Source organism: Apus apus, chromosome 1, assembly GCF_020740795.1.
Source record: "Apus apus isolate bApuApu2 chromosome 1, bApuApu2.pri.cur, whole genome shotgun sequence".
Classification (NCBI taxonomy): domain Eukaryota; kingdom Metazoa; phylum Chordata; class Aves; order Apodiformes; family Apodidae; genus Apus; species Apus apus.
This window is the reverse complement of record NC_067282.1, coordinates 151,227,096-151,239,307: the sequence shown is the minus strand read 5'-3', so window position 1 is coordinate 151,239,307 and position 12,212 is coordinate 151,227,096. Positions and strand designations below refer to the sequence as shown.

The 12,212-nt window shown below is 45.9% G+C and overlaps 1 protein-coding gene across 13 annotated transcripts in view; it reads left to right on the top strand.

Annotated features, from left to right (window-relative positions):
• Positions 1-11,266, top strand: part of RBFOX2 (RNA binding fox-1 homolog 2) — a 176,840-nt gene extending 165,574 nt beyond the window's left edge. For 9 of the 13 annotated variants that reach the window (XM_051608546.1, XM_051608544.1, XM_051608545.1 and 6 more), the window contains 3 exons: positions 2,769-2,857; positions 3,798-3,870; positions 4,889-11,266. In XM_051608546.1, coding sequence (XP_051464506.1) covers positions 2,769-2,857; positions 3,798-3,870; positions 4,889-4,933 — 207 coding nt within the window. In that variant the 3' untranslated portion in view covers positions 4,934-11,266. Of the gene's footprint in view, positions 1-206; positions 2,858-3,797; positions 3,871-4,888 lie in introns of those variants that run through there. The other 4 variants (XR_007888425.1, XM_051608541.1, XM_051608547.1 and 1 more) reach the window with 4 other exon arrangements.
• Positions 11,267-12,212: the final 946 nt, after the last annotated feature.

Here is a 12,212-nt window from a genome sequence, read left to right as displayed (position 1 = left end):
TGAGCGGGTCTGCCTGTGCGTGTGTACCTCTATCCTGTGACTTTTTTCTTTTTTTTTTTTCCTTCTTTTTTTTTTAAATTAACAGTAGCTTCAATTTTGCATCAGTGCATGGTTAAAAAGCAATACACGTCAGCTATTTCTTAACTTCACTTCTCCAATGAATTATTTCTCCTGTTTTGTTTTTTTTTTTTTTGTTTGTTGTGCAGTTGACTGAAGAAATGTTAACATCCCGCTCTAAATCTCTCAGTGGAGTCTCTGTTCCCTTCTCTGATATAACAGATGGGTTATTGCTTGTTATAATTATTAACATTGTGGTGTGGGACAGGGCTAGGGTGGGAGCCATTTTGGGGGGCGAGGGCGGGAGGCTGTGGGAGTTGTTAAGGTTGGAATGTTAACTCCAGTGGTGACTGACTGTTTCCGTAATAGCAGGTTGTTGTGGCTGCACGCTCTAGTAATTGAGGCTGTGTACTTCACTGAGCTTGTGGTAGAGCCTAGGGCAAACTGCTGTCCCAAGAGAATGCTGGGATGGATAGAACTAGCCAATATGAGTCTGAACGTGGTGACTTTGCTGGTTGTTCTAGCTCCAGATGTCAGCATGCTTAGTTTTTAATTTTGATTAATAAATGTTACGCCATTGCCCCTCCCACACCTGATTCCAACCCTTCTTCTCTTTTCTTCTTCTTTTTTTTTTTGTTTGGTTTTTTTTTGTTTGGTTTGATTTGGTTTGATTTTCCTTTATGAGAGACATGAGTTAAAAGAGAATTACATGATAACCCTCTTACGGTTTCAAACTGCATCTTGCTGTCATGTTCAGAGTATGTACCAGGCACATTTGAAATGGCTTCTGATCTGAAATGTGGCTGGTGAGTGGGGGGAATCTGGGGGCTGGGGAATCTGCCAGCTGCCCTGCAGAGGGGTAGGGCCAGGCAAAGATGGCTCATACGCCGTGTCCAAGTGACAGACCTCATCAAGAGTTCAAGAAGCTCTTAAAGTTCAGTGAATACCACAGTCATACCAGCACAAAGTTTTGTCTTAATTTGGTAAGATTGATGAAGGTTTGATTCAGTTTAAGGTTGCACCTCGTTCCTCTCACCTCCATCATGTTTTGGAGGTGGGAGTAATGGTGGTGTAGTGATAGCATGCCAGAAACAAACTAACCCTCCCCAAACCATCAATCGAAAATACAAGGATTTAAATGTCCAGGTGAGATTAAGGGGGCAAAACTGTAATATGACATCTCTTTCAAGCAGTGGGATGATGTTTCAGAGGTGTAGATTTGTGTTGCTCTTTCTTCTGTTAACTAGAAGGTTAAAGAGTCTGTAAGTCCTTTCTTTTCAGTGCAGGAAATGGTCCCCAGGCATGTTTTGGATAGCATATTGGCCTTTGTGGGCTAGCGCAGGTCCCACAAAAACAACCAACATTAATTTAAAATAATTAATTCTAATTTAAAAGCTACCTAGCTCAAAACTGGAACACTACTAAGCAAACACACAGTCCTGTATTAGAATTGATTTAGTTAAGTGTAGGCAGAAGACCTATAGGGAAGAAGTGGCAGAGGTATGCTGAGCTGATTCAGGAGGTGAAAAGCGTAAGTCTGCCTTCTGGTCTTTAAAAATTTTGAAATGTCAGTTGGAAAAAAAAAAGCACCAGAAGCAATCTGGAGTTTTCTGATGTTATTTATGGCTCATTGTGTTTATAGCAAATCAAAGCCACAGTGCATTTACCATTGCCCCCTCATAAGTTAACAAAAATAAGTTCAGAAGTGTACAATAAAGAAAATTCTAACCTGGGCTTCAGAGCCCTCTTTGCTGCCTGCCATGCAGCCTTTGTCCCTCTTCTCAAAGGTGGCTGGCCTCCATCCTTCATTACTGCAGGGTGTGCAGAGCTGCCTGCCTGAGCCAGGTCTTCCTCTGCCCCAAAAGTTCCTTGTGGCAGTGCCAGGAGGAGACTCACAGGTATTCCTTTGGGTCAGGATTCACATTTTGCCAACTCAGCTGTGTATGTTTTGAGTAACTACACCTAATCAGTGTAAGCATTTTTAAGACCTTTATTACAGGTGCATACCATGGGCAGAAATGTAGCAGCAATACAGACTGTTCTGGTGTAATTTTCCCTGACCTGTTTCCTTTTAAATGGAGGTAGGAGAGATGGTCTGGTGGCTAACAATGACAGTTTGGTGGTTGTCAGCTGTGAGGTGACCAGGGGCTATCTCTTCTGACCATCTTTTCCTGATTGCTTTTTGGCTTCCCCAACTACTGAGACCTTAAAGCATCTGGATAAAATTAAATTCAGCCTTTTGGGTTTCCTGGGCTTAAAAAAGAGATGGCGGGGGTGGAAAATGAGGAATTTTTTTGAATGGTCCCCTTTCTAAAATAAACACTTCACAGAAAGGGCCCACATCTGATTTCCCCAGTGTAAGAGGAAGGGGACATAAAAATTACATTGCATGCAAGACTTCAGCTCTTTTTTAGGTTTCAGTTGCTCCATGCCAAATTTAATTTCCTGGAGGAATATAACCATGCTCAGACTTGCTTTAGTTTATTTGTTCTGCTAAATTGGACAACAGAAGAGTGTCCCTGGCCCTTCTGAGGAAAGGAATATACATAAATTAATGAGCGATGCTTTTGATAGACAGGACATGGGAGCTGATGCAGTTTGAAACACTTCCTCTCCTTGTGATGTGTGTCTCTTTTTTTTATTATTATTATTTTTAATGCTCTGCGTGGGTGGACAGGTATCTGCAAAGTCAGTTCTCTTCTCTCCTGCAGGGTGGATACGCAGCCTACAGATACGCACAGCCTGCTACTGCAACAGCAGCCACGGCCGCTGCAGCCGCTGCAGCAGCTTACAGCGATGGGTATGTAAGGGGGAGGTGTCCATGGGGGCCAGCTTGCTGTGCTCAGGGATTCCAGGGAGCATTGATCCATTTCAGTACTTCTACTTCTTTCCCTGCTTCTTTGTCTTACTTGCGCTTGCACGCGCACACATGCATGCACAACCCAACGTAAAAGACTTGAATGCACGGTTTGTCTGGCTGCTCCCAGGCAGTGTTGCCTGCCGGTGTATGTGAGCTGGCACAAATCCAGGCCTCTTCCCTATCCTTGGGATTCTCTGCACAAAGGAGGCAGTGTGGTTATGGCCTCAGAGTCAAAAGACCTAGCTTGCCTTGCCGGCTCCTTGCTCTGTGACCTTGGGCAGGTTGTTTAATCACTGGGTGCATTTCTCTCCCCCTCCATAAAGTAAAAATTGCTCAGCTCACGCAGTACTCTGGGATGCTTTAATGTGCAGCTCTGCACAGATACAAAGGATGAGCATCACCAGAGTGCTTGCCTTAAGGTTTTTCATCTCCTGTGCAGTGAGGCCATGTTTTAATCCTTGCGCAAGCAAGACCATTAAAGGTTATGCTCCCTTCTCATTCTGGAGAATCCCTCACTGCTTTCCATTTAGCAGCAGTTGCCGTGCCAAGTACTGCTAGTGCCAGCAGTCACTCTCCTCCCAAATTGCATCATGCAAGGTAAGGATGCACTAGCTGTCATTTCAAAGGTGCTGACCTCTTTCCCACAGGTCGAGCTCATGGCTTCCACCACATTCCTCCTTGCAGGCCGTTCTCTCGTCCACCTCATCCGATGCATGGCAGCATGCCCATAGGATCTCTTCAAAGAGAGGCTGCCTGTGTGTGCATGTGTGCATACATCTGTATAGAAGGGCATGCTGCTTCTTCCATTGCCTGTGGTCATATGGTTGCTGCTCTGCCCCTTTGAAGTGACTCTTTTTTTATCTTTTCTCCCTCTCTGCAGTTATGGCAGGGTGTACACAGCAGATCCTTACCATGCCCTTGCCCCTGCCGCTAGCTACGGAGTTGGCGCTGTGGTAAGTGGGATTTTCTTTCTTGTGCTGTTTCTCATTTCCAGCCTGTGGAACAGCTGGCTCTGGGGTAATGAAACTTCACCCAGAAAAGCTTTTTTTTATTAAGGGAGGAGGTCCTTAGCTGCAATGCTGGGTTCTCAGTTCTAAATTCTTATGCTTGTGTGTGAACTAGAAAGGGAGTCAGGTTGTAGGAGACCAGTTATTACTTGATCTTGCACATCACCTAGTACGAAGGATATGATAGAGAAATGACCAGAAATGTCAGGGGCCAGAACTTTGTTAATCAGTAGAACTGTATCAAGGTGATTATAAAGCAGAAATCAGCAATAGTTAGAGATGCAAGAAGCCCTTGCTATTTTCATTAACTTTAAAGGCTAATGTCAGGAAATAAGTTCTAGGAGTAACTTGTTCTTAGGACATCCTGCAGCAAAGCTGCTCCACTTGGTTCCATCTTCCACTAGTGGAAGGATGTGGTGTCCTGCCTGCTAGCAGTAGTTACGCAAGGGCAGGAATGAGGTATGCTGGCATCTGAGGGGAGTGGAGGAGCTTGCTGAAAACACATGCTTGCCCATCTGCTTCTAGCCAGCACAGTGTTGTTGCAAAGGCTGGAATACAAATGTGTTCAGAGAAAAAGACACCTAAATATAGATATCTGCAGTGTAGCACCCCTGTCTGAGCCTCAGCTTATCTTTAGGGTCGGTGGAGGAAAAACAGGTAATTCTAAAGATACCAGATCATCATGTCTATTTTAGACCTTTGCCTTAAGGTAAGGTGAAGAGCATCCCAGAAGTTGGGGTCTCTGCTGTCTAGAAAGACAAGCTGGACAACTATCTCAGATATTAGGACTCATGAGTTCCATCTCTGGTCTTTTTGGTTTTGCAGGCAATGTTTTCCTCTCTTGCTTTTTAGAGGTGTGAGTCAGTGCCATCTGTTAGTCCTGAGAGCATTTGATTGCTGTCCTAAGTATTTCTTCATAGTACACCTCCTAACAGCCTCTTCTTTTCTTGTTTAATTTCTACAGGCGAGTTTATACCGAGGTGGCTACAGCCGATTTGCCCCCTACTGAAGTGATGTGAACCCCCTGCAAGTGGGACAGCCCCCCCAGTTCATGAGGCCTGGCTATTGCAATATTTACTAGTAGAGGAACTCTATAGCAAGACGAGGAGGAAAAACAAAATACAAAAGAGAAAATACTTTTTTATACCTCACTATGTTCTTTGAATATGTATTTTTTTTCTTTAAATTTCTGCCTTTAATTCTTTTGTTCCAAAGATTGTGCATTTTTTGTTTTGTTTTGTTTTTGTTTTAGTTTTTGGGTTTTTTTTAACTGTGGTAAAAATACTGCATTTCCGTGTCTGTATGTTGGTGCATAGCTTATCCTACCAATCACGGAAAAGGCGATTAGTGATAAGGAAAGCTGTTAAAAAATGATATCATGCAATTAATCAGGAACACGCAGAGTTTCTTCCCTGGGTCTGGTGCTTGATGCCTGTGAGACAGGAGGATGTGAGGGAGAAGTCTCCACCTGCCACGTTTCTGGTCTGCAGAAGGAAGTCTTTGGCTGTGGCTGGGACCTAAATGCTGGTGGGAAATAGTCATTTACATTTGGAAATAGGGGAAATGCAGAACCTTTCCTCATCTTTATCACCATCTGATGGGCACAGGTTTGGGACAGTTTCAGCAGTGTCAGGATTTTAGACTTGGCAAGAGACAGTTTCCTCAACCTGCCCAAAGACTTTGGCTGTTACCTGCCATATAGGGGACAAGACTTGGAAAGGAATCTTTTGTGAGGATGATCTTTCCCACACACACACACTTACTCTAGCTGATTGTTGTCCATTGCTGGTGGCTGTAATTATGTTAGTTTTCCTCCTTTTCAAGATCTTTCTCCCTTGCCGTCCTTTTCCTCCCCTTCTTTCCTTGAAGAGTGGCAGATGCAATGCAGCATCACACAGAGCACCTCTGTTGCAGACAACAAGCAGTTAAACTTGCAGAGGTGAGGCAGGTGCAGCCTTGCAGAGGAAGAAAGCTGGTTGAAGAACCAGGAACAGTGCTCGGGTGAGGCCCAGCGTGCAACGTTTCTGCTCCTGTTCATCCTGAGCTGCTTGGGTGCTTCTGCAAATAATCTGTTTCATGTTAACATGAGTGAGGAAAAACAAGTCGTGTATAAGCTGCTGAGGCATGGGGCAAGCATGTGGGTCTGTGTGGGGGAAGAGAGTATTTTACATCTAAATGTGATCCTGAAGTGGTTTTGGTTCAGTCAGAAGTTTTAGAGGAGGCAGAAGCAGTTTGTGCAAGCTCTGAATTCATAGGAACTTCCCACCACAGGTTGTTCCAGGCCCTTATGTAGTTGCATTGGAGCTGGCTGGGTTTGTTTTGCCCAGCCTCTTATAGAAGGCTGTGCTTCTGGTCTGCTGAGACCACATAGACACTACATACTAGAATATTTGGAAGCAGAGAGACTATTTAGGGGAGGGCTCCGCTACTCCCAAGACCGTCTCTCTTCTGTTCTTACCTACAGTGACTTCACCGTGTTTCAAAGTTAGCGTTTGTAGGAGACTGCGTGAGCTGTGCTGTGATGGGGAGTTGCTGCTTTCTAGACCTCTCTGCTCCACTACTGGCTCCTAGTGTACTCCCAGTAACCCCAATACTCAAAGGTGGAGCTTCTAACCACATGTTAGAGAAATGCAGAAACACAGTTTTATTAGGCTGCCTGCACTCCCTCAGTTGGTACTGGGGTGAGTTCACTGCTCCCAGAGGACTGCTTGGAGTGTGGGTTTGTTGGTGGAGCTTCTCTGCAGTTCCAGGTCATATACCTGCGCTTCGCCATCCTCTGCTGATAATCAGAATAGGAAACCTCCTACATTTAACACTAAGCAATGGCAACAAGCAGAGCTCCCCTGGGGTTTATCCTGGCCCAGCCACACACAACCCTGCATTTTTTTGCTCTTCCCCAGTACATGTAGCCTTTCTGTGAACAGCAGGGAGGAAGCACCTCAAATGGGGAGAATGGGGAAGCCATTAGTTAAGCTAGAGACCCTGCAGCTATTGATTCTCTGGAGGAATAGCTAGATAAAGGGGACACCAAACTGCCAGCCTGTTGGCCACCTTGTATTTTTTTTCTGGTTTTATTGTTGGTTTTTAACTTTTTTTCCAAGCCAAAGTTTGGTTTGTTGCTGTTATGACAATTTTTTTTTGTTGTTTGTATATAAATATTTTAGTTAGCTTGAAAATGGGAAGGGGGGAACAGGGTGTTGGGGCTTTCACAAAATCTAGGAAATGAAGGGGACTCGGGGTGTTTGGGGGCTTTTACTGTCTGAGCTGGGGTAGGGGAGGGAGAACTTATGGTAGAAATAGTCAAATTCAAGGGGAGCCATTTCGACCACAGGGCAGCCAGGGGTCTTCTGGAGCTGAGATGCAGCAAAAGCCTCTTCTGGACTTGTTGTACCCTCCTGTGGGGCAGAAAGGCTGAGTGAGGCCGTCCCTTCCCTTGCCCACATGCAGTTCCTCATACAGCAGATCTGCAGGCTGCCAGTGAGAGGAGCGCAGCTTGCAGAGCCCGGCAGAGGCAGCTGCTCACCCCTCTGCCCCTTTTCTACATTTCAGTTCAGCTGGTTCTGACTGCAGCTCCTGAAAAGCTGGGCTATCCCTCCCCGAGTGCCCTCCCCCCTGCCCTGGCAGTGCCGCCTGCAATCCCCCCCTGCCATTTGGCCTCTCTGGGAGTAGGGAGGCCAGCCCCATTCTGCCTCCGAGCAGAGTCTATGCACGGCGGTTTCAGCCCGCCTGAGTGTGTTAGGAGTGTGAGGTGTTAAGTGCAGAAGCACCCAACCTTTGCAGGGCTGTGAGCTCCTGCTGTATGACCTCCGAGTAATGCCCGCTCCAGAACATCCAGCCTGATTCCTCCTGTATCCAAGCCCGGCCTGCTCCAGTTGCTCCCTGCCAGGCTCCTCCAGTGCGTTAACCAACTGGTGTCTCCTTGACTCTGTAGTTAATGCTGCAGAATTCCCGCTGAAGTAGTTCCCTGATAGCCTGGCTTCCTGCTCAGCGGTGAGCTGCAGAAGGGATGCCGGGATGTTTGCACGGCTGGGGGCCGGAGGTAGCTTGCTGGTTCCAGGTCTCTAGAGCACCAGACCTCCCAAAATCTTGTATGCCAGCTGGAATTTTGCAGTGAGGTTTCTCGAGTGAATGTTGTGCCATGGCAGGAGAGCTCTTCAGCTTTTCTTCCCTCTTGGCAAACAACAGCTCTTGTTTCACTCGGATGTGTTATGAACTGGCTTGAGATGCATTCAGAGTAGCCAAGTCGTGGCTATATCTATCTTCTGAAGAAGTGAGGACAAAGCCTATATCTCCCTATGCAAAATGAATGACACTTAGTGAACTAAACTGGGCCATAGCTTATTTGACCAATGGCAGCTAGTGCTTGTCTCCGAGATGGGTCTGCAGTCACAGGTCCCTTGCAGAGCAGGGCTTGGCTTTCCAAGGGAAACTGCACAGGCAGCCTGGCAAACAGCTTACTGTTTGTCACCTAGTCTCTTAGGCATCCAGGATTCCTCTTGATGTAGAGGAAAATATGTTTCTTTAAGTGTTGCTGTTTGTACCATCTTGCAGTAGATCTGGCCAGCACGTGCTATTATAGCGATAAAGTTTTGGATTGAAGAGTTGATTTATTTAGTATGCTGGCCTGTCTTTCCTTGTGGATACAGTTGTGCTGGTACAAAGATGACTTCTACTGGTATAGCATATTCTCTATGGAGAATAAGTTATATTGATGCCCAGCATGTCAACAAACTGTTGTCCCCACACGAGGGAGGCTGCACTGTTGTAGGCGGGTTCGCTTTTCTAAGAAAAGCCATGATGGGACCTGGAGACAATGGGGAGATCAGTATGAAACTGCCATAGCCAGCTATTCCCAGATTAAGCAGTTAAGTGGATCCTGTGTCATGAGTTCAGATGGACAGAGCCATGTTTTAAATTAGCTGTGGCTTTGCTGTTTCAGTGCCCGAGAGAGAGCGCTGGCTCAGGAGTCAGTGACCTGTGTTTTGGTCAGGGCTCTGTCAGTGGTCCTCAAAGGTCCTTGTGGAGCAGTTGTGTCGCTGCTCTAGACTTCGCTTCCCCATCCCTAAAGTGAAGTGAAAGTTTATCCCCTGTTCTTGCCCATTTTGAAATCTGTGGATGTGAAGTGCACAGCAAGCGCTGAGGAGGGTGATCTGAATAGCTGGCTCGACTGTGAGTTGTGAAATGGTTAATGAAACCATTTCCTTGTCTGAAAAGAGGCACTGGCTCTGCTGGGGTCTCAATTCCAGCACCCAGAGCTTCTGCAGCAGGGAATACAAAGCAGAGCCTCGAAGTTTCTACCCACCTTTTCCCCCAACCTGTCCCTGTTTGTAGCTTCCCATCCTGGCCCCAGAGGAGGAGGCAAGTGGAGAACAGGTTTGGGGAGCACTTAGGAATTCAATAAAGGGAAAAACCAAACAGCTCTGGGGAGCGCTTTTGCTGAGTCTGGCTCCAAAGGGAAAGCACGTGGGCAACGTGGCAGATGGCCACCTGCCCATGGGCCTCCAGCCTGGCAGGGTCGGGGGAATGCTGTCCTTGGTGCAGAGGGGTGATTTTTAAAGTGTGTTACCTGTTTGCACTGTTTTAAAATAGGAGGGGGGGGTGAAAAACTCAACCTAGTGAACAAGATGAACATCCAATGTAAACTTCTTTGTGTTTTTATTTTGTCATGCTCTTGGAAAATGTCAAATATTTTGTAGTATACACCAGTGAGACTTGATTCTTTGTTGCATAAAACACTATTTTCGGTGATGTTAATGTCTGAAAAGCCCTGTCCCTCCACCCCCACCTTACTGATTGCCCTCTCTGCCCTACAACCCCGGTAAACTTCTCTTCTACAATGAAAACTCCAGTCAACAAGGCAAGCAGGAGTCTATAGCCAGAGTGTGAAATGGGGCCCTTTTCAAGTAGGCTCTGGGGTTTCTCTCCGGTGCACTTTCCTCTAGCCAGGAGTTGGCAGGATGGCCCTGTCCCTCTGCAGCACATGTTTCAATGGCATCCTAAGTGGGACTTGGACATCCCAAGTCCCACCTCCGTTGCCACTGCTAGCCCTGGAAGGCAACTTTTTGCTGGTGTTTGTCTTCTCTGGGTGGCAGGCTGCAGCTGGTCCAGGCTTGTGCAGGAGACAAGCTTCCCATGCTGCCTCTCGACTTGTGGTAGAGTGAGAACGCATCAGCCAAAAATCTTGCCTAATTTCACCAGAAGATTGCTGGTGTCTAAAGCCGTCCACCCAAAGATTCATTTGGCTGGCAGTCAGCAAAATGCCAGTTCATCTTAGGAATGGGTTTTTTAGTCCTTTTTTTTATTATTTTACTGGGTTTTTTTCCCCCTGAAGTGAGTCAATAAATCTCTTTCCAGTTTCCCAGTTCTCTGCTGGTGGAGGGGCTTGTAGCTTGCCTGAGGAGTGAATTCTGTACAGAAATCAGGCCTCCCACATTAGTAGACTCAGTTCTGGTCATTATTTTCTATTTTTTTTTTGTTCACAATATTTTGTGTGTGCGCGTGTTGTAGTTTTGGCAGCTTGATTTGGCTGCGTTATCAAGTGACGAAATAATCCCTCTTTTACCCCAGGGGATATAATTTGGTTTTGGGTTGTTTTTTTTGTTTTGGTTTGTTTTTCTTTTTGTTTTGGTGGTGTTTTTTCCCCCCCCACCCCCCCGTTTTTTTTTTATTCTTTTCAATATGATAAATCCTGCTTGTAAATAGCTGGAGCTACAACGTGGGGCTGATAGCAAATGAGAACCAGGGCTGTAGAGCGATACGGAGCTGGTGGAGTATTTTACTGACCTCACAGGCTGATCTACTTGAGACTTGGAGATTTTCAGTGCAAGGCTGAGATGCCACAGCACCTCCAATGGCAGCGATGGACTTGCCCCTTCACATGGTCTCCCCAGCACCTCCCATTGCCAGGTACCGCCGGGGAACAGGACCATGTCCCTAGTGGGATGTGTTCCCTTCCCCTGGATCATTTCCTAGGACGCCCAAGCCGCTTGCCCAGGGTCCCATTTCCCTGCTGACTCTGGAGAAGCAGTATCTGCATCCCAGGGCTTTGTGACAGCCTCTAACTTCCCACCCTCCCTCGTTAAGTATCATATTGTATAGTAGCTTTCAGACCATACAGTATTCATTGGGTTATTCCTATTATTATCAAGTAGCTGGAATTGTGAAGGTCGGAGTAGTTAGATCTTTAGCTTTTATTCCTTTTTTTTTTTGTATTACTATCCATGTGTATAAATTATTGATCATGTTGCTGGCTTTTATAAACTCTAAGCAAGGGGGGAAACCCTTCCTAACCCTTTGCAAATGGTAATGAAGCACTGTTTTTAAATAAAAGAGAGAAACACCAGTCTGCTGGCTCACGTGTTGTCTTTTGCAGTGCATCTGGATGAATTTTCCTGGTGCGTTTCCCGGGCAGGTAAAATGAAAAGAATGAAATCTAGTTAGAAGAGTGAGCTGGGAGATGGGGTCATCTTCACAGTGAGAACAGGCGAAGCCTTGGCAAATGACACTGGCAAAATCCTAGCCCTGTCTGTCCATACACCAAGCTCTCTGTAACCCCATGTCTTTCCCTGCCATCCTTTCCTGCTCCTGCTTGTTAGTAGAAAAGAGCCATTTATTTTGTATTTGATAGGGAGCCTTTTTTTTTTTTCCCCTCTCCAAGCCTAATCTGTGTTTGAACCTGTTCATTTGGAAAGAGAGACAGTCATCTCAAACTATGGTATCGGTGCTTTCTTTAATGCTTGTATAGCCAACCTCCTGCTGTCTGTGTTAGCACAGGTTTAATAGTTAACACACACAACTGGAAGCCGGTGTTCCTGTGCTCAGCATAAATTTCCTCTGGGAGCTTGGACATGCCTTCTAATCACTGCTCCTGTTGTCCTGCCTATAAAAGGAGTATCACTGCAGAGAAGCAGAAATTAATTCAAATTCTGCGAAGTACTTAGAGATCCTCAAGTGGAATATGTCATGCAAATATATATCCATATAATCAGATGCCTTTTCCGCTGAAACGATCCTAAAAATAACAAATAATAAATCTCTGTAGCCAATTTGCAAGTAATTATGGAAACTGATAATTGAACGAATGATACAGCTAAATATTGCCTAGTACAGTTGAGGCCAGCGCAGGATTTCCATATTGCTTTTGGAAATGCAAGATACCAGAAACAAAAGGGGTGGGATAAGGTGTGTCCCTGGATAGCAGGGTTGATAATGATTCAGGAAGGCTCGCAAAGTCCTTCAGCATTCCTCCCCAGTATTTACCAAGGAGCTGCAATGTGTTCCTGTCAGAT